At 38.6% G+C, this 26,173-nt stretch overlaps 1 protein-coding gene across 1 annotated transcript in view; it reads right to left on the bottom strand.

The window, feature by feature from the left end:
* The window catches only part of ARSB (arylsulfatase B), a 94,106-nt gene that overhangs the window by 2,117 nt on the left and 65,816 nt on the right, over positions 1–26,173 (bottom strand). The window contains exon 7 of the mRNA XM_032774500.2: positions 72–200. Within this exon, the coding sequence (XP_032630391.1) occupies positions 72–200 (129 nt within the window). The remainder of the gene's footprint in view (positions 1–71; positions 201–26,173) is intronic.

Here is a 26,173-nt window from a genome sequence, read left to right as displayed (position 1 = left end):
TTGTTACATATGAAATGGCATGAACTGGCAGTGGAGGTAAACCTCTAGGGAAAAAATAATCATTTTATTACCTGGATACCCAGTTAGTAGTTTCCACTTTCCATGTCGAATTGCAGCATGTATGGATATATTGAACATTGAATCATCCCATGGAAAAGAATTATCCTGTGGTGAAGATGTCCTGTTGTCAATACCAGGACCTTAATGGAACAATAAGATAGATTTAGATATATTTCGTAGTTAAAGATTTTTTTAAGAATTTTGTTAGGAAACAAACCAATATAATGTAATATTGGAATACAAACACTTATTCTGCAAGACACTTATTCCATACAAGTACAAGTGGCTACGCTACAATATAGAACAGAAACTTAAAAAAAAAAAAAAAAAAAAAAAGGGTTCAGAGTTAAGATTACCATTTCTAACATTCGTGATATTTATTTATATACATGTTCTTACATAAATGTCTAATATTTCAATTCTCAGATCATCAACTATACCCACAAAAACTGTGCATGCCCATGTAAATTGTCTGTGCAAACATTTATATGTACACACAAGTAGCTGCACGTGCAAATATCAGTTTGAATGCAAATACAGTATTTGCATATGCAATGGCCTGTTCATGTGCATTTTTACAGTTGAGAACCCAAATTTTAAAAGTTTGATGCTATGTATCAGCCTGTGTTTGTTTTCCACCATCTACCGTTACAAGGGAATTCTTGTGATAAGATCAGAAACAATGACACGAAGAGATGTCAAGATAACCCAGTTTGATGCTGTGGCATCTTTCACGAGGTAGTTTTATTATGAGTTGGAAACTATCAAATTACGGAGCCACAGGGACTCGTGTGATTGGTTTCTCCATCTACAGCTCAAAACGGAATCAGCGGGATGTGAGTTACAGCTAGTATAACTGTTATGGCAGACTGGATGCTGAGAGTAATACTGGAGATTAAGCAGAGAACAAATCCCACATATCACAAGGCAATATAAAATACATTTTATTTAAAAAAAATGATATATGCACTCTTAAATGATTTTATATCTATCAATAGATCTACTGATACAATAACTCCCAAATTAACATCATCTCGCTTAACGTTGTTTTGATCTTACGTTCCATTACAGAACATGCTCGTTTAAAGTTGTGCAATGCTCCGCTTAGAACGTTGTTTGGCTGCCTGCTTTGTCCACGGCTGGCAGCCCACCATTAGCTCCCCTACCCCCTGCACCCCAGCGCCTCCCACCTGCTGGCGGACCCCACGGTTCAGCATCTTCCCCCAACTCCCCCTGCCTCCTGCCCGTGACAATCAGCTAGTTTGCAGCGTTCAGGAGGCTGTGGAGAGCGGGGAGGAGTAAGGACGCAGCACGCAGGCTCCCCCTCCCTCCCCTGCCTCCTGAACGCCACAAACCAGCTGATTGCCGTGGGCAGGAGAGGGAGTGGGGAGGCTGCGCACCACATCCTCGCTTCTCCCCACCCTCCTGAATGCCGCAAGACAGCTGATTGCCACGAGCAGGAGGTGGGGGGAGCAGGGGGAAGGTGCTGATCCACGGGGTCCGCGGGCAGGTGGGAGGTGCGGGAGAATAGAGGAGCTGATGGGGGGCTGCCAGCCTGTTTAATACCTGTATTAAATTGCTTGTTTAAAATTGTTTAGAATGTATATAATGCCTTCTATCTGGCAAAAAAAAGTTTCCCTGGAACCTAAGCCACCCTATTTACATTAATTCTTATGGGGAAATCAGATTCGCTTAACATAGTTTCGCTTAAAGTTGCATTTTTCAGGAACATAACTACAACATTGAGGAGTTACTGTATATAGATATAGGTACAAAATCAATTAAGAGCACATATATCTTTTGTAAAATAAAATTTCTGCTCAAACACAAAGTTCCATTAAATGCAGAGGTGAAAGTAAGCTGGTACGGTACGGTATGGCGTACTGGCAAGAGCTGGTACACAGCTGACTGTACTGGCAGGGGGCAGCTTCCCCAGGACAGCAAATTAAAAGGGCTCTGGGCAGCAGCAGCCTGTGCCCCGGGCCCTTTAAATTAGTGCCAGAGCCCCACTGATGGAGCCCTGGGGTCATGGCAGCAGCCAGGAGTCCTGGGGCTCCGGCGATGATTTAAAGAGTCCGAGGCTCCTGGCAGTGGCTGGAGCCCTGGCCCTTTAAATTGCCACCAGAGTCCCGGGTAACAGATTCGGCTGAGAGCCCTGGGGCTCCGGCAGTGATTTAAAGGGCCCATGGCTCCCAGATACCGCAGCCGATTTAAAGGTCCTGGGGATTTAAAGTCCCCACCTCTTCCTTTTGAGGCCCCACCCCCTTCCAACTGAGACCCCGTCCCCTGCTCAAGACTCTGGCCCTGCATACTGCTAAGTCCTTCAAGTTACTTTCACCTCTGATTAAATGATATATTATTTTCCACTGCAAGTTATGTAAGTGTATTTCTAAAGAACACAAAAATATTTTAGTTTAGTTCAGGATTTTATTAGTAATTTTGTTTTGCTAGTCAAGTCGAAATGAGCTTTCAAATAGTGCAACTTTTTGACTCTTTTAGCAAACACATCTACAAAGTATGAACTTGTATATAACTTGTTTGAAACATTTTGAATAATTTATACACACAATTGTCAGTCATAATCTACCTACTGTAAGACTCTTATCTTGTGCCAAGAACTTTATTGTCTGTTGCTCAATCAGTACGTTGTTTCACAAATAGTACAGGTCAACTCTCTTCAGTAGCAGCTACAGAGAGAACTGTATTCATACAAGAACAGCATTCGCTATGTGACAGAGCTGTCTGTGGTGTATTTATCATATGCTAAGCACTACAGTATCTAAGCACCAGATGCAATATTAAGATAAGCATAAATATTATCTGATATAGTCTCTACCCTTGCCATCCTATAGTTTGTCCCCTTACACTTGGATCTTTCTCCCTGTATTAGTCTTTCTTTCTCCTTCTCTCCCACTCCATTATATTCTCTGCCCCCTCCAACATAATTCTTCAACTTCTGTTATTGCAAGTGAGCTTCTGCTCAAAAAAGTTTTGCACTGAGCTTTGAAAATAGTCCAATTAGACCTTATTCTGATGTCTTCTGATACAGTATTCCATAGACTAGGACTGGACCAGCATTGAAAATGCCCTGCCCCCAGCTCCCAAGTCTTTCAACAGAGGCATTTCTGGTTGCTGCGTGATCAGTGAGTTCAGCAATCAGGTAGCCTAAACCCAATCTTAAAGATTAGGACTAAGACCTTGAATTTAATTGAATAAGAAGCAAACAAGGAGCCAGGAACTGTTGCACAGTTTTGGATTAGCTTTTTATTGGTAAATGTTGATTTCACCACACAAACAGACAAAAATATTTCCATCAATAATAACATAGATTTAGATAGGCAATGTAAGAAAAATGCAGCTTGAAAACACAGAGTTTGAGGTCAGGCTATTTACTTTGCATATTTTGACATTTGAGTTTTGACTGTTATAAAGCTGTAACATTTTGAATCTCAACATCTACTGTCATGAAACAATTATTGCCTGACCTCTCAATTTACCGCAATGGTGAAAATCTAAAAATTGGTAAAAATAAATAAATAAAAAAAAAATCACACAAGAAGAAACATTCAAAAATCAAATTTTGCCAAGCCTCGCTATCTGCTCTTGTATCATCACTGTGAGTCATGTTCAAGTGGTGGAGGACTGTTTGTATTCAAGATGGACTAAAGTGTGATGGGCTTTGCCTGAAAAATCTAGGTTGTAGGAATTACAATAATTCAGTCTCTAGAGAGTGAAATACTACAGCTCACCTTCTCCATACAAAATGCTCCCTCTACCATCAGTTATCTTAATTGCAAATAGGAGTCTCTCTTTCTCTACAGCCCACCAACTGAGCATTCTCCAACAACACTATTTCCTCTCATTTATGATACTATAGCATTTTCACAGTTATAAGAAACAAGTGAAGTTTCATTCAAAAGTTGCTGTTTTAATATTTAATGCTACATCAAATATATTGGTATCATATGTCATAACATATTTGGTGTAGATATTTGATGGGTAACCAAAGAAAGCATTTAAATAGCTTATCTATATAGGAAAGAGAGGCACTTTTGAAAATTTTATCCCTAGTCAAACTGACTTAGGAGCCTAAATCCTATTTTCAAAATGGACTTAAGAACTTAGGAGCTCAGTGGGATTTAGGTTCCCAAGTGCCTATGTCAGTTCTGTAAATGGGACACAGATTTCTAAACCACTTATGCACTTTTGAAAATTTTACTCTAGATCTTTTTTCTACTACTATGCATCGTTTCTGTATTAGATGTACTTTACACAGTTGGGCCTAAAGTTTCAAAAGTAACTAATGATTTTGGGTGCCTAATCTGGATCTTAAAGGGGTCTGATTTTCAGAAGGCAGGTGCTCAGCACTTCTGAAAATTAGGCCCCTTCAACTTGTACATAAAACAATCCAGGCATCCAAAAATGCTAGTCACTTTAAAATTTAGGTGTTGAATTACTAACATGATTCATATTTTACTTTACCATTTCAAAATACACACACTTGAGTTAAGAAGTCCAAAAAAAGCACAATTGAGTAAATTATGTAAACAAAAGCCTGAATGATGACCAGAACGGGTGTTTCTTTTTATAAAAGCTTATAAGTGTAATTGATTGGAACATCATAATTCAACTTGCTATTATACAATCCTATAAAATACATGTGAGCCAACCAGTCAATTTTGGACGAACCAAAAAAATAGTTTATCTACATTTTTATGTGCACAAGTGAATTTACTAAAAGACTTTTGGGTATATTAGTCTTAACGTGGGGAAATTGCAATGTAAATCCTTGCACAGAAGATAAGAATACTGAATATCTCAATATTAATATTTTGGTTTTACTGTATCTTTAAAAATTACATATACAGCATCATAATTTTAAAATAAATCTCAAAAGACAGTCCCATTTCCTATACAAGTAGTTTCTCCAAAGAGATCAGAGCCAAAACTCAGACAAAGCATGTGGTAGCATTGCTAACATAAAAATAACTTTAAAAGTTAAGGGTAAGAGAAGGATGGAGTAAATCAACACATGAACATTGGCAATGGCTATCCACACAGATAACATCAAACTATGTCGGTGTAATCTAAGAAACAAATCAGGTATTCATTCAAGGCTTGATTTTCATTTACAGCAATATAAATCTAAAGTACCTCCATTAAAGACAGTGGAGTTACGATAGATGAATACAAATGTAACTGACCCCTAGATTATATTTTAATTATATTTGTACAATTTTACATTAAAAACCAGGATTATCAACTAATAATTAATATTTGTCATTATAAGAACATAGGATTTGCCAGACAGAAGAAGCACTTGGGTATATCCAGTCAAGCATCCTGCTTCTAGAAATGACTAATATCTGATGCTTCAAACGACAGAGAAAATACTCCAAAACCTCCTTACTTTACCTTCTAACCTTCTCTCCTACTTGCTCACTCTGTAACCTTCTTTCACTTGATTTTGCATCATCTTTCATGCCATCCCCTATGCTTGGAAAAAAAACTTCCCATATCCCACTTGGTGCCAAGCTCCATCCCCTTTCTCCTTCAAAGTCCCACTTCAAATCCCTTGCACTGTCCCACGGCTTGTTCAGGTTAGATTAGTTGCTCTTCCAGACAGAGAACTTATCTTTCTATGTACTTCTGTACATTTACAGCACTCTGGGTAACCCAGTACATCTAACCAAGTGTGCAGAGTTTTATCGAGATAGAGAATAGGGAGAGTGATTCCTTCTTGACACCAATAGTGATCAGCATATACATGATGTGTGACTTGTGTTCTTTTAGCATATACAGTTATAGTTATTGATCAGACTTATCCAACTCTTAGTATCTTTTCATGATAGTATCGCTTCTGATGTCCAGAAATTCCACACACATCATATATGCTCCATAAAGTATAATTTCCTTTAAGTATTCTAAATTACTGACCATTTAAAATAACTGAGTGACCTCTTGGTTCTTCTGATATTATTCAGTGGATGTACAGAGAGGAGGGGTCTGATCCAGTTATAAAAGGACTACCTTTTATATCTTTAAATACCTCAGTCAAGTCCTCTCTAATGCTTCTTTCCAGGCTCAATAATTCTAGGTTTGTGTCACCTCTTTTTCTCTCTGTCTCATCGTGCCTGTAAAAAAGTCTTCATTTCCCTTCCTGTGGACCTTTTCACCGTGAAATTGCAGTGTAAGAAAATGTATTTCAGGCACAAATTGAACCAGAAAATGGTGAAGAAAAGCACTACACATAGTATTTATTATCTAGGCTGGAAATTTCAAATCTCTCCTCATTTATTGTTTATATTCTTTATGACTAGTTTCAAATTGATTCAATCTTTAGACTTACAATTGGTAAACAAAACATCTCAGACAAATATGCAGTGACAATAATTTATATAAAAAAATTCAGAATAGTCAATGCCCATTCTGAGTGGATTTACAGGACAGAAAAGAGATATAATCTGAACTTCAACTCTTTTGAACCAAAGGTCAAATTCCTTGTCACCCAGTCCGATACATAAAGTTGTAAACAGAGATTAATTGAAGTGTGATAAAAATAATTATAGAGAGTATTAATTTGAACTTTGTTCTCTAACTTCAGTCATAAAAAGATTAGGCAGCAGATGAAAGTTTTCATTTTTAAAAAATGTACTATGAATACAGTCTCTCACATATCAGTGTATATACAGGACACTTAGAAGAGACGTAGTGAATGTACATGACTCATTATTCCCCATGCCCCTTTTCTCCCCCTAAACATAAGGCTAGCTCAAGTAATTGGTAGAATCTTAAAGATCTAAGATATAAATAGCCAGTACATCTATGAAAGAAAAGGAAAACTAACCTAAAATATTATCCTTCAGTCTGTGATTAAGATGATGAGAATGAACCATGCTGAGAGGAGGGTTGTTTTAAATGGCAAGAGATCAAAGACTACAGTTTTCTCTAACATGGCATTTTGTGAAATCCCAACCACATAAGTTAGAGAAGGTCCAAAAAAACATTACTTGAGGCACACTGTATTCCTATGCAGTGTGGGCTCATATTCCAGTGTGTAAGGAATAAAACTGGGAGTTTTGAGAATAGTTTTGGAGTAGAAGGAAATAATGCTAATTTAATACTTATTTTGGAAAGGGAGCCCTGTCCAAGGAGTTAAGCCAAAATGGCTGTTAGATGAGCCATGTCTCTGCAGGCCACTGTGTTTGAACAACAAACTTCTGTATTTGTAATGAGCTAGCTACAACTGGTGTCCAATGTGGAAAGCAGAAGCAGACTAAGCTTACACCTCCATTTCTTTATCTATGAAGTGGGGATTTTAACACTTACCAACCTTTGGAAAGTGCACTGGATTTATTCCAAGAAAAGGGGCAAATCATTATTTTCCACAGTTACACTTCTGTTTGTAGTAATAGAATATTCTCATACAATATGACTGCAGACAACTATAGGACAGGGAAAAATATAATCATAAAAGACTGTAAGCTTCATCACAAACCAGCTGATGGAAGAGAGAATAAAGCAATTATTTTAGATCTGTTTCTGTTCTAGCATTACCTCAGATAGGTCCTGTCATAGTTTAAAAAGTGGAAGAGTATATATTATGAAAAAACACTGAAATCCAGGATAAGAGGGGATTCCAAACTGACTGTCACTCTTTCCAATAAAAATAGAAACACATCTAAGACACATACTAGACAGGTGCTATTGTTCTAGAGGCCAGTTACATAAAGTGCATTCAGTGAATTCCAGCAAGTGCTGGAGATGTCAACATCATCTTCTCTTTCCCCCCCCCCCGCATCTCTCTCTCTCGCTCTCTCCTCCCCTTCCCTCACTCGGGATAGCCTGTCACGTGCACCATTCTCAGAGATTGGTCATCTCTACATATTAAGACTCCTGGATTAATAGAGAAAATTACATCAGCTTGTTGAAATTTTCTGATTATATGACCCTCCCTCCTCCCGTTTACTCTTTTCTCAATATCAAGTAATTCATAACAAGATCCAAACGGGGGATCAAAATCTTTCCCCAGTACAGTATAAACCACTTATAGTGGACTAATGATAGAAAGGAGAGATAAGAGGTCTGCATTCCACAGCTCTCCTTGAATGGGCAAACAGATCAACAAAGGATTACTATAGAGCTATTTAGGGTCAGCCCTGCTTTGAGGAAGACAAGGAGCCCTAGTGAGAGATCGCAGGGTCCAGCGTGTGTGAACCTCCACCACTTTGGCTAGGATGCACTGTACTCTCCCCCAACACAGATTCAGATCCTTAGCCAATAGAGAGTGAGATAAAACTTGGGTCTCATGGAATCCACATGCTCAGGGAGCACAAGGGACCAGACTATGCTCAGCCTCTGTGCAAGGGTATACAGGAATCTTATCACATACCATTCAGGGCAAAACACAATCAAGTCCTTTATCTTTAGATGACATGGGCTAACAAGTGTGAAAACAAAAATCAAAACTACTTAAAGTTACAATTTTGTTTTAACAGTGATCTCTCTTCTTCTGTGTTTTTAACAGCAAGTTTACCTGAGTTAATGGAAAGACAGGCTTTCAAAAGGCCGGACATTGCCTGACAATTACCAAGTCTAGAAAAGATAAATTCACCTTGTAATTACAACTTCTTTATATTATGCTGAGAATCTGATCCAAGCCATTATCAATTATTCACATTTTTTTAAAAAAAATTGTACCAATATTTTTGCTGAGAGGGATGAATGAATTGCTAAATCTCAGAGCAGTCTCTTATTTAATACTTGAAAGGGACCTTTAAATAAAACCACACAGTTTACAGAGTCACTGGGATTTTTTCCAAAAGAAAAAGTTGTCATTGAAAAGTGATTTACAAAACCTTCGTGCTCTTTCTGATCAGGAGATAATAAGTAGTTCAGAAAAACCACAGAGGAGATCCATTAAGACAAAAGTCAGAGACTGGCAAACCAAAAAACACTTAGGTATGAGACCAGAAGGGAGTGGGAGTATTTACTAGTACAGCAACTCTTCGCATAACGTTGTAGTTATGTTCATGAAAAATGTGACTTTAATCGAAACAATGTTAACTAATCCAATTTCCCCATAAGAATTAATGTTGGGGGAGAGGGCACGCTAGGTTCCAGGGAAAATTTTTTCACCAGACTGTAGTAAACGTTTGTCTCAAATCTGGACTTAGAGTTCAGCATCTGAGTGTTTACTGTGAACCTTCCCCAAGCTTATACCCAGCTTGGATCTATCTCGCTGCCACCAGACAGGAATATAGCGCCTGCCTCGCTCTGGTCCCCCCAGACTTTCCCTGGAGAAACCCCCCAAGACCCAGACCCCTGGGTCTCCCTATCTCATCCCCCAGCTTTCCCCCCTTTCCTGGGTTAGCCGGTGCGATGCTATACTTCACTCCTTGAATACAACCGGAGAGGCAATCTAGCTTCCCCGAGGCTATGCATTCACCTAGTCAGCTCACACAAGAGATTCCCCCTCCCTTTGTCCTGTAGCCTTTTCCCGCCCTGGGACAATAGGAAGGTGAGACACAGAGTTTGGGCTTTTCCCTCCCCCCTCTAGCCTGTCACCGATATAACAGAGCTCTGGGCACAGAGATTCCTCTCCCCTCTGCCTCACTAGGAAAAGAAACTTCCACAAGGTTTAAAAAGAAAACTTTATATAAAAAGAAAGAAAATACAAAACAATGTTACTGCATTAAGAGATCAATACAGGCTCTTGCTTAGAGAAAATATGAATAAACAGTCTGATTTAAAAGATAGCCCAATTAAACCAGTCCAACACAGTACACCACACACATGTAAATACAAATCAAAGCTCATCACAGCCGATTACTTTGTTTTCCTTTTGTACTCACAGATGTTTAGGAGAAGATTTGAAAGAAGATGGAGTTAGAAAAAAACTTGTTTACTCACAGCCGAGGAAAACAAAAAGACCCAGAAAAAAGCCAAAAACCTCCAGAGGTTCCCACCCTTACTTTTGAAAATCCTGTTTCCTGATTAGTCCTCTGGTCAGGTGTTTGGTTCCCTTTGTAAACCCTTAACAGTAAAAGAAAATTAACCCTTACCTTACCTATCTACTTATGACACAGACAAAAGACACTATAATTATATATTACACACACACAGTATACATTTTAAACAAACAATTTAATACTGGTACATAGCGATGATGATTGTGAAGCTTGGTTGAGGTGGTGAAATCAGAGGGTGGGATATTTCCCAGGGAATATCTTACTGCTAAATGAGGAACTAGCAATTGGCTGAGCCCTCAAAGGTTACCTCATTGTTGTTAATGTAGCCTCACACTCTACAAGGCAGCACAAATGGAGAGAGGGGAGACAGCACGGCAGACAGAGACAGACACACACTGTGTGTGAGAGAGAGAGATGCACATTGCTCCTTTAAGTATGCTGACCACACTCTAAGTACGTTGCCTTTTTAAGTACTGGTATATCAGCAAGCCGAGAGGGCAGCTGCTGCCAGGAAGCTCCCTCCATCCTGAGCCCTGTCGTGTGTTCCCTCACTCTATGGAAGATGTGGTAAGCAGGGCGAAGGAGCAGGGGGGAAGGGGACACCCTGACAGCCCCCTTGCACAGCAAGGAGGAGTCTCGGGGAGCAGCTCCAAGGCAGAGGGCAGGAGCAGCACACGGCAGTGGGGGGAGGACAGCTGAACTGCGGGCAATTGATAGGCTGGTGGGCTGCTGCCACACAGGGAACATAGGGGTACGGGCAACTGATAGGGGGGCTGCCAGTCCACGCTGGTTCCAAGAATCCATCAGCTAGCTGCTACTGGTTGCTCTTTCCGCAAGCAGTGGACGAAACAGGCAGCTGCCAAACAACGTTATAAGGGAGCATTGCACAACTTTAAATGAGCATGTTCTGTAATTGATCAGCAACATAACAATGAAACAATGTTAACCCAGACATCTTTAAATGATGAGTTACTGTATTTCCATTAGTGGGCGTTAAGAGTTATCATACCATTGTAATTTCCCAAGAAATCCCGATTGTATTCAGCAGCTTCACAGGTTCTCATAAAAGTGGTAACAGGATCATTCTCCTGTTGCTTCCATTAAAATAGATCCAAGGTTTTGCACATCCCAGTTGCTGTTCTCATTTAAATCATTTTACTGTCTTCTCAGTGTCTGAAACACCTACTCATGTGGCATTATTAAATGAAAGAGTTGCTCCCCAATGGTGCAAAATCAGAGGTAATACTTTTTCAATCACAGGCTCTGCAGACTACCATGAATCCACCAGAGTCTGTTTTTTGCACTATAATATCAGAAGTGGTGGGTGGGAAAGGAGGATAGAACATCTTAAATATTATGGAATTAATACGAGCTTGACAAAAATTAAATAGAAAAACAGCTTAGGGGGTAAAAGTGGCCGTTTACCTCTACAAATCACCCCACCTAGTCACCACATAGACCATACTTTTGCCAGAAGCTGGGAATGGGCGACAGGGGATGGATCATTTGATGATTTCCTATCCTGTTCATTCTCTCTGGGACACCTGGCATTGGCCATTGTCAGAATACTCAGTATGGCCATTCCTATGTTCTTACTTCTGGAATGTTGGCAGATCCATTTTCTTCTAACTAATGCTTAAATCTGGAACAGCAGGAATAATGCAGCTCAAGATTTATGGCTTGATCCAAAACCAACTGAAGTCCATGGAAGTCTTTCTATGGACTTCAGTGGGCTCTGGATCAGACTGTTGAGGCGTCAGCAATAATGCGCAAGGAGCCTATACCCCATCAGCTATGAATCCTTCACTTGATCATCAGATATAAAAGGAAGTAATTAAATATCTAAAAGCATATAAAATATTGTAGATAAAGCAGCTATGTATTCAAATACTTTACAACATTAAATAAAAAACAAACCTCAAAGAAATTACATAAAGAGACACATTTTTGCACACAACATACAGGTAACTGCATCCTAATTCCCTATTGGCATACACAGCTGTCCAGTCTGCATGAACAAATTGGAAGGTTTATTACTGCAATTATGAAAATTTGGTCATTAGCTTCCAATTTAAAATGGACAAACAAATGAAATTTAGTTTGCTTTTGCCTCATGCAATCAGGTACAGACACTATAGTTCATATAGGTCTCTATTTAGGATTTATAAAATTGCATCTATTACATTCATTTCTGGGAGCATGTTATTTAAAAACCAAAAAAAAATAATGAGTATTAACTAAAAAGATTCTCAACCACTGGAAATTAAAAACAAAATTAAAACACCAGTATATCCTGTCCCCAGTCTGATGGGCAAAAGCCTAAGACGACAGCTGAGTTACACACCATCCCCTGAAGGCTAACAGATGATGTGGAGTCCCTTGAATCAATAGGGAAAACAAATTTGAGTAAATTTTTCCTGCACTGCACCAACCTCAGAAGCTCAAATCTAGAAACTGTTTGTTCAAAGAGGGGCAGTCTCTCAGATAGCAGGGACTCAAAACACATGATATTTTACAAAGCCATAATCAAACACTTGAATTGTACCCACTAGCAAATAGGAAGCTAATGCAATCTATGGTGCACAGATGTAACATGATCCCTACAGTTAGACCCATATCATCCACTATATTCTGCAGCCAGTATAGCTTGTATATGTTCAAATGCAGCCTCATGTAGCGCAAACAGGAGTATTTCAATCTGCAGGTGTCAAAGACCTAGATGAGAGAGGCTGAGTGCTCATCCAAGAAAAACAAACAGTCACAGTAAAGATAAATGCCACCTGTGGTATTCAGAACAACTTGGGATATAAGAGCACCCCTACTTTGTGAATTTTATTGGCAAAGGGGGGCAGAGACCAACCCCTGCCATGAAGTTGCTTCCTTCCATCAACCAGCAACACCTTGTTCTTCTTTGCAATATGTCCCAACGAACATTTATTCAATTCAGTATCTTTGCTTGTCACTGAGAAAGCCACACACATTGCATCCTCTGGGCGAGAAGGACAGGCAGAACTGCATACCTTTAGACATAGAACTGTATATAATTCACACACTGACAGCACCACAACCCAAATCACTTCACTATCTCTTCCAGTCGCCTAATATACCATATATTTTGAGCAATAAGTGTCCCAGAAGACAACCCAATATAGGAAATCATACATTGAAAATTGTGCACAGTTGGGGGCACCACACTGCAGACCGGATATTATAGAAATGAAAAAGGTACAGGAGAATGCAAAAAGAATAATGCAGAGTTATAAGTGGGGATGGGAAAAAGTCTGAAGGTTCTGCTATCACCAGATATATCTGACAAGAGGAAATGAAGTGAAGCTAAGAGAACACCAAGAGTTCATGAGGAATTGTTTTACACAGTGGATACTTAATATGAAGACTAAAAAAGAAACACAGTTGTGTTATTAAGAACTGTACTAGCAAGATACGTTAGCTGGTCACCTTGACCACTTGTTTATTGTCCTCCTTCTCCTAACCTTCATCTCTCTGTTGCATCTTTCAACTGGGGGGTAAATTTTTCATTAATGGTTTAGGCAGTTTGGGATGTAGGTTGACATGGCAAGTCAAGGAGGTCTTAGGCTCTAAAATGCCTATATCACCTTTCAAAATGGCACTTACAAGTCTAAGTTGCCTAGATGCTTTCAAAATTTTTATTGTGTAAGCTCTTTTGGTTAATAAAACAAACAATAACAATAAATGGACATTCAAAGATAGCAGTGGAGACTGTGATCATGAACGCATTGTTAGAAAGAGGTACACAAGCTTACTGAGGAATTAAAACTAAAAAAGAAAAAAAAACAAAGGACAGTGGGATCAACCAACATTTGCAGATCTAAGAGATTTGACACCATGTGAGTTTTTTAATATTACAGTGTCTTCTATTTATAATTTGAGAAACTGAACTCCTTTTTCCTTGTCTCATTTGCTTATTATTTTAACAGCACTATTGCTGAGTGTGCTTGGTGCCTCCCAATAAAGATATACAAGACATGGTGAAGGATTCTGTCCTCTGCTACAGCTCTTTTATGCTGTGGCAGTGTAAAGCAGATGTTAAAGCCTCAGATCTGGCCAGAGAAGAATTTCCCCCTGCCCAGGTCTTTGCAGAAAGTAACTTTACGCTGGCCTACAAAGATCCTGACACAAGCCTGGGAATAGGGGACATGCAGGGGGGAAGAACAAGCATGTCAGTGATACAAGGGGACAGTGAGCACTGCAGGAATTGTGGGCTGCACATAGAAAGCTGGAGACAGACATCTGAAACTTAAGGAGCACCATCAAGTTCTCAGAGTTATGGTGGTGGCCCAGAATTGGGTAAACACAGCCTTGGCTTAATTCTACCTTAGCCCACTCTGTCCTGGCTGTTGGACTGCAAGTTGTGCACTGTGCCTCTGAGATGAGCAGCACAAAACTGCAAGCAAGATCCCTAAAGAAAAGAGGGAACTAATTAAACAAAGGGGAAAAAAAGAATATGGGAGGCAAAGGGAGGACAAAGACAATATCAGTACACATTAACTACGCAAAGGCTAGAGCATAACATGATGGAGAAAAACGAACATAAAAAAGCTTTTTTAAACAGATGAATTAGAGGGGGATATTTTCAAAACTCAAATGGCCATTAGGTGCTCAACTCCCATTGAAAGTCAGTAGGAGTTGGGCACTTAACTTCTATTTGTGCTCTGGAAAATGTCCCCACAAATGAATGAGCAGGAGACTTAACCTACGAGAATTATTCTAACTTTATGAAGTGGGTATTCTCCCACAAAAGCTCATGCTCCAATACGTCTGTTAGTTTATACGGTGCCACAGGACTCTTCGCTGCTTTCTTTAATAGAGATGCTTTCAGAATCCTAAGCAGAGTGTATAGATTTTATTTTTTTAAAAACATATATAGCAATAATTACAACCTAAACAATAGACAAAGATGTGATGTATAAATGTTTAGTCTGTCATTCCTTGAAATATAGGCTTTGTAACACTTCTACAATATATTTTCTTCTGCCTGAAATAAATATGGAACTCTATTTCTGCAACTAAGGTACATTTTTATTAAGAGAGTTTTTACAGAGGGAAAATAGGTATCAAAATATCAACTACAGAAAAAATAGTTGTTAAAAAAGATACAACATCGTTGTATATTTAATGAGAATTAAATAAAAATTGGCTGTATAACAAAGCCTGCACTTTTTTCCGGCTTCAACTATCAATTCGAGGCCAATTCCTAGTTCCACTGAAGTCAATATCAAGACTCCCATTGACTTCACCTTTTGGCCCCTACTGCATGTCTTGAAATATTTTCTTATGATAAACTTTACATTTGCCTTGTATAACTAATTTGCAATTGATTGAGTCCATTGGAAACCTAGCCTTTCTGAAATAAAATCTATAAGGAAATCCAGAGACACAAAGTGTTTTACAATGGAAAAAGTTAGTTTTAAATTAAAAACCTCTAGTGTCTGAGTTTAATAACTGACATTTTCCAATTATAGTCATTTTGATATTATATACAGTACCACTATTTAAACAGTATAAAATGGTGTTTCATGTAAAAATAGCACTAGTTTGTGATTAATCTGTTTAACATACATATCAATCTATATGCATTTTTAATTTTACAAAAAGCAGGGTAATAAATTACTTCTAGCTAAAAGTTCTTTTCTTCCTATAAGATACTACAGGAAAACTCCTAATAAAACTGAAGATAAATGTTCTGTGGTATCTTTGGATCATAAAATGTTTACTTAATGTTCTCTATGTGTAAGAGAATAAACAATCAACATGACAGCAAAATAGCTTTTTCATGGTTAGTGCTTCCAAAAAGGCTACAGTTTAAAGAACAATAGAGCCTGTGTGGATAATCTAAACTTCTAAACACACCAAGCCCTTCCCCATGTATCACAAACATTTCCAAAAAGTTGGTGACCCAAGATACAATGTCCAAAGAATTGTATGTATTCTGAAAGTCTTAAGGTACTACATCCATCTGGACTGTAATATATCTGTGCCATCTACAATTCGGCTATTCTCTACAGAAACGCAGATAAAATATTTATAATTTTTACTCTTCTGCTAAATCATTTAAAACCTACAGTTTTTCCCTTAATGCTGGTAAAAATTATTTCCAGAATGTTTCCACTCATTCGTAAAAGATTTCAATAGTTCTTTGCCAACAATGGTTTCCCATTCCAGTTACAGCTGTATGAAAATTCTTTCCTCTTCTCTTTTCCAATACATTTATTTTAAAATTTTTTGCACGTGTCATTGGGTGTACAGCCTTCATTACCAGATTACTACTCATTCCAGATAAAAGCTGAAAACTCATTAGAACCCCCTGACCACTATAATATACTCTTTTATAAATGCAGATGGCTCCCAGGCTAGCAAAGTTTGTGTGTATCTTTTTATTGTCATTTTTCATTCCATGATATATGAAACAATTATTTCCCGTGAAGGAGGAGGAAGCTGAAATGTCAAGGACTCTTCTTGGCTTCTCTAAGGCAATGAATTATTGAAGAAATAAGATATTTTTGCTACTTCATTGAGAAAAGACATTTTCTGACCTTTTTTGCTACTTTATGGTGATAATGAATTTTCTGCAAAACTCTGAGATTTTCAGTTACTTTATTAAAATAAGACTATTTGAGGAATAGCCATGACCTTGACCTTTGAAGAATTAATGGAATACTGATTCTGAAGGAACTGATCAGGCTCTCTGGTCATTATCCAGATTATAATTTCTTACTGTCATGTCAATAACACATAGCTGTGTGCTATACCTATACAATGAAGTCAAACTATCTTAATTCATTTACTTGAGCTACAGCTCTGGACACTTAGACTCATATCCCACTATTCATCACTCTTTCATGGTGATTTTAGTTGGTACACCATGCCGTTTTGAGTCTACATGAAGGATTTGGAATAGAAGATTAACAGCACCAGCCTGGTATAATACAGGCTATGCGTTCTCTGAAGCTTAACTTCAAGGGACATGTCAACATAAAAACATTTGCTTTTTTCAAATTATTCTGCTCCCTAATTTTTTTTAAATTGATTATATCTTTGAAAATAGAATAAATACAGATGGTGAAGTCCTAGCCCTGCTGATGTCAATAGAAAGTCTCCCATGGACTTCAATGGGACCAGGATTTCACTCAGGGTATTACATTTTACCTGGCACAATTTAAACACTAGAAAAAAACTACAGTAAATCAGAACAAGAGTAAATTTATGAATAATTTCTACGATTTCAGACTCCACAAAATTCAACATTATGATTTAATATGTAGCCCTTCTTTACGCACATAAACATGCGCATGCAGCCCCACCCACCCTTCAGCTCTGTGCTCTGACTGAGGCCCTGTATCACTGCAGATCATTAAAAATAAGTGCGTGGGGTTTTTTTTCTGCCTGTCAAAAAATGTAAAAAATATAGGGGTGTTTGAAATCTTAATTTTAATCTATGAAACAGTTATATTTCAGGTGCATTTAGTTGTATTTGTTTTAGATCTTTTAAAAATATCAAAGGACACCTTTGGTCTCAAATATGAAATAGAAACACCCATTTGCAGTACTGCAGCCTAAGGTGTGTCAGGTAAGCCACAGTATTCAATTACAGTGTCTCTGCCTTCCCAGGGAAGGCTAAGAGGTTTACAACTTGACACTGATATTCTCCAGTAGATTAACACTTGACTGGTTCCCAACACAGAGGTATTTTATTTTAAAGTGTAGTTTAGCCTTTACATTGAGATATGTATAAATGTAAGAAATATTACAGTATATACTGGCAATAAAGAGGTGTGTGGTCTAGTGGTATATGCCCAGAATTAGAAGACAGGAACCCCTGAACTCTAATCATGACTCTGGCATTGTGGTCTTGGGCAAATTACTTACCCTCTCTACCTTCATTTCTGAAACAGGGATAACACTCATTCATCTCCCAAGTGAACTGTAAGGGTTAATGTTCATGAACCATTCTGAAGATGCAAATCACTATGTAAATACTTAGTATTATTAAGAGGAAAGATGCTGCTACCCATAAAGGACAAATGGTGAAGTGGAACTATAAGGAAAAAAAGAATGGGATCTGGGTGACCACAGGAATGATGGAAACAGAGGTGCTAGAACAATTTGTATAGCAGGGGTGCTGAGAGCAATTGAACCAAACTACAAATCCTGCATAAGATGGAACCCACTTCAAGCCAGGGGGTGCGGCAGCACTCCCAGCACTCCTAGTTCCAGTACCTATGGTGGACAATGGCTCAAACTAAGATGCTGAGGAGAAGTAAGGCAATGCCTTGTAATAAATGATAGATTATTTGGATTTGTGGTATTTCGGTAAGAATAAGGCAATACAGGTTAGCTGACAAGCATTTGGTGCATTTTACTTTTCCAAACAAGCAGATGTTCGGGGAAGCACAGAGAATGGAACTGTTCTTTTGTTTTTTTACTTATTCCGGATCATTTCCCCATTTCAAACACTCAACTCAAGCAGCTGATTACACTAAAATAATAACTTGTTCATATTTTGATTCTTTGAAAGGTATTAATCTGGCATACACATTAACTGTGTTTATCCTAGTCAAAGCACACAGATTGCTCATCCCTACACATACCTGCTGCACACACAAGCTGCTATTGACTACACTAATAGGGGGTTGTTCCCACCCCCACCCCCCATTTTTTATTTGCAAAACTTGTGATAATCAGGAATAGAACATGCAGAAATCAATCCTGTTTTGTAATGACTCACAGAATCTTCTTTCACCCAGCCACAGTAAGTAAAAACTGGGGCCTAAAGGAGTCTACAATGTCCCTTAATCAAGATGAATTCTTTTGGTATTTGGATAGATATAATATATAATGCTATAGCCACTGTAATGCAATTCATTATGAATTAATGTCCATGTATACAGTATTACCAAAAATGAAGTGGTTTCTCCGTCATAATAGACTTTATGAGTGTTATACTCCCCCCTTTTACCCCCACAGAACAGACCTAACCCATTAGTATGCAACCATTTATTTTGGCAATTAATAGTGTAATGTATGAGGTAATGCCTTTTTTCAAAATGGCAAGAAGAATAATGTAAATTTTGATTAATTTTGCCCAGAGCAAGTAAGAGCTTGAAGAAAAGTCACAAATGGTTTTACAACTCTGAATTCCTCTGTCTTGGATTTCTGCCTTTAAGAATGTTTTTTCTCCAAAATAAACTGACTACAATTAGTAGGCCTACAGTTTTATTATGCCTTTTAAGTTCTAGTTTATGGTAAGCCTGGAATTTTAAATGAAGGTGAAAGTTTCTTCAATATAAAAACCCCACCCATCAACATTTTTTTTTGGATACAAACCCTATCCTTTAAATTCACTTGATGAAAACCAATTTCAAGTTGCTTATCCAAGAAGAGGAGAAAGTGATTCCCTGAAAATAATCTACAAGATTTTGTAAAACTCTGCATTTCATTAATGAATTAGCTAGTCAGATTAAGAGATAATACAGAGGGTACTGACAGATTCTGATTAACAATTCTGAATTAAAGGGTACATTTTCTTTCACTGTGTCATTTAATTCTGATTCTGTGGGATATAGAATTTCAGTGCTTTTTGAAGGCAGGCCATCTAGCGATGACTCTGAGGAAAGGAATATGTTTGGTTTAGCACTTAGGGGAATTTAGACTCAAATACAGTTGGTTTTTAATTCAGCTGAATCACCAAAACTTGATGAAATGCCATAAGGCTGTTTAAAAGAAAGCAGATCTTTCACAATGAAAGAGCTGACATCACTCTCCCTGCTGCCAAACTACTGACAATTTGGAAAGCTATTTTTTAAAGGGATAAAGCAAAATTAAAAAAAAAAAAAATGTAAGATAGATTTTCTGCAATTTTCTTTCAAGACACAAGTGCTGTTAATTTAAAGTACCTTTAAAGGTATTTTCTGCACCTTATTTGGTCTCTCAATAATATTTACATTACAGAGGAATGTGTACTATTTAAATTCAATATAATATTGCCTCTGCTGTTTGCAATTTTGTTGAGTTATTTAAAAAAAAAAACTCAAGTGAATTTTCAAATGGAACTGTTCTAATTGAAAGAAGACCTGAAAGGACTAGACTTTTTGTTTTAATCTGCTTTTATGTGCTTGTGAAGGACATGGGATGGCTGTACTAATTTATTAATATAATATTGTGACCTAATTATTGGAATGTTTATTGTAGGAGTACACAGGGTTAAATCAACAGGGCTGAGGGAAAACAAACAGGCAATTTAAACAATGGATTGGAATAAGACATCCCTCACAAACACTTGGGGGTTGTTACCAAGAAAACTGGCCTGGAGGATGCTGGCTTGACTTCCCAGTGGAGCGCAACAAACTGCAGCTAGATAAAAGTCATTCGCTCTCAAGGCAAGGCAGGTCTGTTATTTGGGAGAGACAGCAAAGGGAGGCCTGTCTATAGTCTCTGACAAATGATGGCAAGTCTCCGGGTAAGAAAGTCTGCATGCAAGCCTCTGTATTCTTTTAAAATATTTTTCTCTTGTTATGCTTTATTCCTACAGTTAACCCTCTTAAATCAAGGTATTGTTTAGCGTTTTCTAGTCACTTTGTTTACCACTGGTTATAAGTTTCCCAAGGGAAGAACAACAGGAGCCGAACCCATTTGGACCTGCTGGAGTAACCACAGTGGATCCATGGCGTACTGTAACCCAAGGCCCACTCTCCATGCGAGAGAATCTCATGATATCACTCCAGGAGAGATAAAAGCATAAGGACCATCACCTGTGGGGGCGCACTCAGAGAGATCAGACAAGAGGAGGCCCTGTAATTGTGACAGTAGTCAATATTTTCAATCTTTAACCTAGTTTCCTGTTGAACTAATTTACTGTAAGCAACTGAGTGACAACTAGATCAATAATGTCTTATGTGTGCATTCCTACTAGGAAAAACTATTATGCTAGTGTAAAAAAATTAGAGATGAGAGGGCAAAGGTCAGAGACAGTTTTCCTATTTCAGTCCAAAGTCACACAATGCAGAATCAGAAACATGCACAATAGGAGAACCTCATGAGCTGCATTTTCAGAGATATGCAATATTGGTTTTGTTTGCATAGAGAGATATATACCCCCACGATGTAGTAAAGAAAAAAGGTATACTAAAAGAACATATACATTACATGTTTAAACACTCAAATCAGGAAATAACATTAAGAAAGCATATGCAACATTAACTCCACCTTTGGTGTGTGCATGCATTACAGTATAGTACATTTTTTAAATTACATGATCACATTTCTTAAATAAATTATGTAGAAAAATTTTTATGACATGTAGCATCTTCTCCAAATACATACTATTCTTGATGTGCCAGGAAATACTGGTCCCATACAAGTCAAATATTCCAAAGAGATGTATGATCACTTAATTACACTGGCTTTTTAAACTATTAGGAGTTCACAAACTATGGCTGAGCATCTTTAAATCCTAAGAAAAGTAATTGATCTTAAATGACATATCACAACGTGTAGATTCTCCAAAACACTAAGGCCCAGATCCTCAAAGGGAGTAGGCACCTAAATACTTTGAAGATCTGGACCTAACTGCATGAGTATTGGTTTGCAGGATAAAGCCATAATAAGAAAAGAAGACTGGAGGCTGGTGTTACTAAAGGACAGAGTAAAGGTTGTTCAACAGCCTGTCACAGACCAAGAGGCTGCTCTATTTAAGGAAAAAGAAGTTGAATTTAATAGTCCCTTGGGGAAAGGGACCAGAAAACACCCCCATTCCCAGCTATCTATAAATTAAGTATAATCAATATAAGGCTCTTACCTCCCAACTATGCAAGCTTCATTAGCCAGCTCTGAATCAGAGCTTCCCTAGCTATCTCCTTCCTCCTGAGGGGGCTGTTTTTATACTGTTTCCTGTGCCTTAGGTTCCTGTTTGTTAACCTGCACTACCTGTTCCTGCAGCAGAGCGTGGGTACTCTGGCTCTTCCAGTCAATAGTAATCACCAACAGTAGCTCTTACACAGGTGTACATATTTGCCCTTTTCCTGATATTTCAGGTAGAACAGAGAGAAAGCAAGCCACAACAATTAACGCATCACATCATATTCATTCACATCTGTCATAAACAGATAGTAGAAGTTAATAGAACAGAACTACTTTATATCTCTTTTGACTGTAAAGGGTTAACAAGTTCAGTAGCTGGCTGCATGATTCAGAGAACCAATCAGGAACCAGTATACTTTCAGATCTGGAGGGAGGGACTTTTGTGTGTGTGTTATGTTTTGGTGTTGTTCTCTCTGGTTCTGAGGGGACAGATGTGCAACCAGGTTTCTCTCCAAAGGCTCTTATAGTCTAAAGAAATTATTGAGTACTCAGCTAGATAAGGATTTAAGGCTTGAATGTTTGTTTTCTTTAGTTGCAAATGTCATTTGGGTGAAGGACTTCAAATTTGTATTTGCTGAAAGGATTTTAATTTGTACCTGCATACTTAGGTGGGAGGGTTTATTTCCCAGTGCCTATCACTAAAAAACTGTACCTAATCATCTTAAATCTACAAAGATATATTTTTTAATGTTTTTCCCTCTTTACATAAAGCTTTCTTGTTTAACGACCTGATTTTTTTTTACTTCTAGTGCAGACCCAGGGGGACTGGGTCTGATATCACCAGGGACTTGTGGGAAAGCGAGGGAAGGGGAAGAAAGGGTAATTTCTCTCTTGTGTCTAGGATTACTGGTCTCTCTCAGGGGAGTCTGGGAAAGATGAAGAGGAGAAACGGAGGGGAAGGTGCAGTTTTCAGCTCTCTGCTTTTAGATCAAGGAGTTTGAATCACAGTGATCTTCCAGGCATAACCAAGGGAGGGGGGAAGCCTGGGCGACAGGCAACGGTGGGAGGAAAGTGGTTTACCTTTCTGTGTTAAGAATCCAGAGGGTCTGTTTGGGGGGTCCCCTGGGCAAGGTTTTGGGGGGACCAGAGTGTACCAGGCACTGGAATTCCTGGTTGGTGGCAGTGCTACAGGTTCTAAGCTGGTAATTGAGCTTAGAAGAATTCATGCTGGTACCCCAACTTTTGGACATTAAGGTTCAGAGTGGGGAATTGTACCATGACAACATCACACAAACCTACACCACCTAGAACAGGAAAGAACTAAATCTGTAAGGAAAAAATAATTCAAGCGGCCTCTTAAAAATAGAGACTGACCATCCTGTCACACAGTTTTAAACAGTGAGTTCATCTAAACATGTTAAGGATCAATCTCATGGATTACTAAAAAAGTAAATCCACGTATTCATGTCTGAACATCAGTGACATAATAGCAGAATTTTCAGAAGCCCTTACGGTCCATCACTAATTTCAAGCACTCAGCAGCAGACCTTCCAGTGATCTGCCACATACCATCCATCCATCTCTTTGCTAGTTGTCCCCTACAATGACCCTTCATCACTCCTTCCATAATAACATTCTCAAGGTTATTTCCAAAGTACACTAGTTTGCATACATTAATTTCCGACATCAGAGTCTGCTTCTCTCCAATAATATTCTAACATCAGCATTAGTCTTCTTTTCCATCCAGGAAATACGGAAGAGTCTTTGTCGGCAGCCTACTTCAAAAGCTTCAGTTTTCTTCTTGTCAGCAGCATTAACTTCCCACAGGTTACTAATATCTGGGTTTTTTTCCCGGATAATTACAACATTCCCATAGCGCTTATCATCTCTATTTATAAGTATTCTTAACCTTCACTCCAGTTTAATGTAGGGGTTTTTTTTGTTCAGAAACATATATACATGAAAACACTCACCCCACCCCTCCCAATTCTCACTGAACTCCTGGCTTGTACTGAGGCCAATAATGAGACATACTTGATCAATATGTATTTTAAACATCCTGTATAAACATTTTCTATTCTGCCATGTTCTCTCCCTCATGGTGTACTGAAACAGTTTTCAGCATGTAAAGAGGCTTTGTGAGTGCAAGTTATTCCAGCTAAGGTTCACAATCTTATGTCCAATAATATTTGTTCCATATCCATTTGTTTCAACTGGTAATCTAGTAAGAATGTACGTTTTATTAAAGTCTTTTTGTTTGGCTTCCTGCCTCCTCTTTTCCTGGTTAGCAATCATAACTGCAGAGGACATGTTGATCATGAGATCTATATTTTCCAGTGGCTGGAAAAAAGCCAGCCAATTCAACTGTTAAAGTACAGATTCTGCTGCCAGGCCCTCAAATAATATGCAGAGTTTATTCCACATTTTGTACATTCACACTGTAGAATAGAAGACAAAATCTGCCCCTCAACTTCCTCTCCTTAACTTTTCTATTTTAATGTCTACACCTTGGGGGCATGGTCAGAAAAATGGGTCAGGAAGATGATTTTAGCAGAAGTGTTTTGAATGGACCTAGACAGGAGCAACATGAATGTCAGGAAGCCCAATGATAAGGTGACCTCAGTAATAAAGAAGGGGATGAAATGGCTAGAAAGGAAAGGAGTCTCAGAAGTGTTGCCTCAGCGGAGGCAAGTTCTGAACACAGCATAGATGTACAGTGTGTAGAGTAAGAAAAGGGAACCAGGAACAACACCCAGTTTATGGACCTATATGACACAGGATGGCCATATAGTCAACAGTGTTGGAGAAAGGAGAGAATGGAAAAACAACAAGGTCAGTTTTTGCCATGGTAAATTTAGGTTTATTCTAAATCTTGTGTCCCTCTTCCCTTTACCCACATTATGTATTGAAAACATAGCTGCCAAAATCAGTGTTCTAGCCTATCGTTCCAACCATGTCACCCCTCTTTTTGGAAAACGAAAAAGAAAGGAAGCTTAAGGAGAGACAGGCTGAGATGTGTACAAATATATTTATGTTTATTAACACAGACATAAAATTATATACATTGAGTTTTTATGACCTTATAGGAGAATCTTACTACATTATCACTGTCAAAACTAGAATCACTAACCAGATAATGAGCTTGTCTTGCAAAGTACACAGCTCCTTTAATTTGCAATTAAGTTAAGAGAAGTTGTGGGCGTTCAGTACCATGAAAAAAATTAAACCAAATATGAATAGGCCAGATCCAAGACTGCTTAAGGCTGTAATATAAATTAATATGCTCTGTTGTGTCAGACAAAAGTGTTTCTCATGTATTAGGTGAAGAAATGATGATCTGAAGCAGAAAGGTTTTGACACCTATAAGGCACCTGAGAAAATACTTATAATATTTATCAAAACTGATAAAACCTAGCAACTGTATAGCTACTTACTCTAAACAACCCTTTTGAGAATTAAAATTAAAGTTAGGGAAAGAGCTTAGTCCTGTCGTTTCCTGAGCATATGTGCAATTGGTGCTGGATGGCCAAATGGGTGGTGTAGGCTGACATTGCAGGGAAAAAACGTAGGGAAGCCACATGTTGTAAATAAGGGCATCTGGGTAAGTATTTATGAACTTCAATTTCTTTTTAATGTGCCTGAAGCACAAGATGTACAAAATTTCAATTTTAATGATCATTCACGTCTCACCACCAATACAATAGCTCCCCTTAATTTACCACCATAGAGAGATCCTGAATAAATATGATAGGCTTGCAGTTAGCATTAAACCTCAGCCATCTTGGGCACTGTTGAACCAATGTGGAGTGTGAGCTCCTGAGCCATGACTCTACATTGAAAGCTTCTTGCCTCCAGACCTCTTCCAGATATATCTAGAATCTCTTAGCTTGGGCATCTCAACTGAGTTCAACCACTGCAGTACCACACAAGGAGAGAGGTAGTCTCTAAAGCAGGGATCTCAAACACGCGGCCTGAGGGCTGCTACCTCCAGGCCAGGGGTGTGCAAACTACAGCTGCAGGATTGCCCCCTCAAGCCCCGTGCTGTTCCCTGACGCGGATGGCATCACATCCCTGTGGCCTGGGGAGGGGGAGAAACAGAGGGCTCCATCTGTGTGGGTGGATGGTGCTGGGGGAGGGTATTTAGGCGGGGCCAAGGGGTTTCAGCCCTCAGCTGTTTTCTTTGGAGTAATATGGCCCTCGCCGCTTTACGAGTTGTGTAGGCCTACCATAGAGGGAAACTGGCATGGCCAAACCTTAATCCGACCAGTATGTATGCTATCATCACACAGGGAGCAGTGACTAGCCAA

This window comes from Chelonoidis abingdonii, chromosome 6, assembly GCF_003597395.2.
Source record: "Chelonoidis abingdonii isolate Lonesome George chromosome 6, CheloAbing_2.0, whole genome shotgun sequence".
NCBI lineage: Eukaryota > Metazoa > Chordata > Testudines > Testudinidae > Chelonoidis > Chelonoidis abingdonii.
The sequence above is the reverse complement of the archived record's forward strand: the minus strand, read 5'-3'. Positions and strand labels throughout refer to the sequence as shown.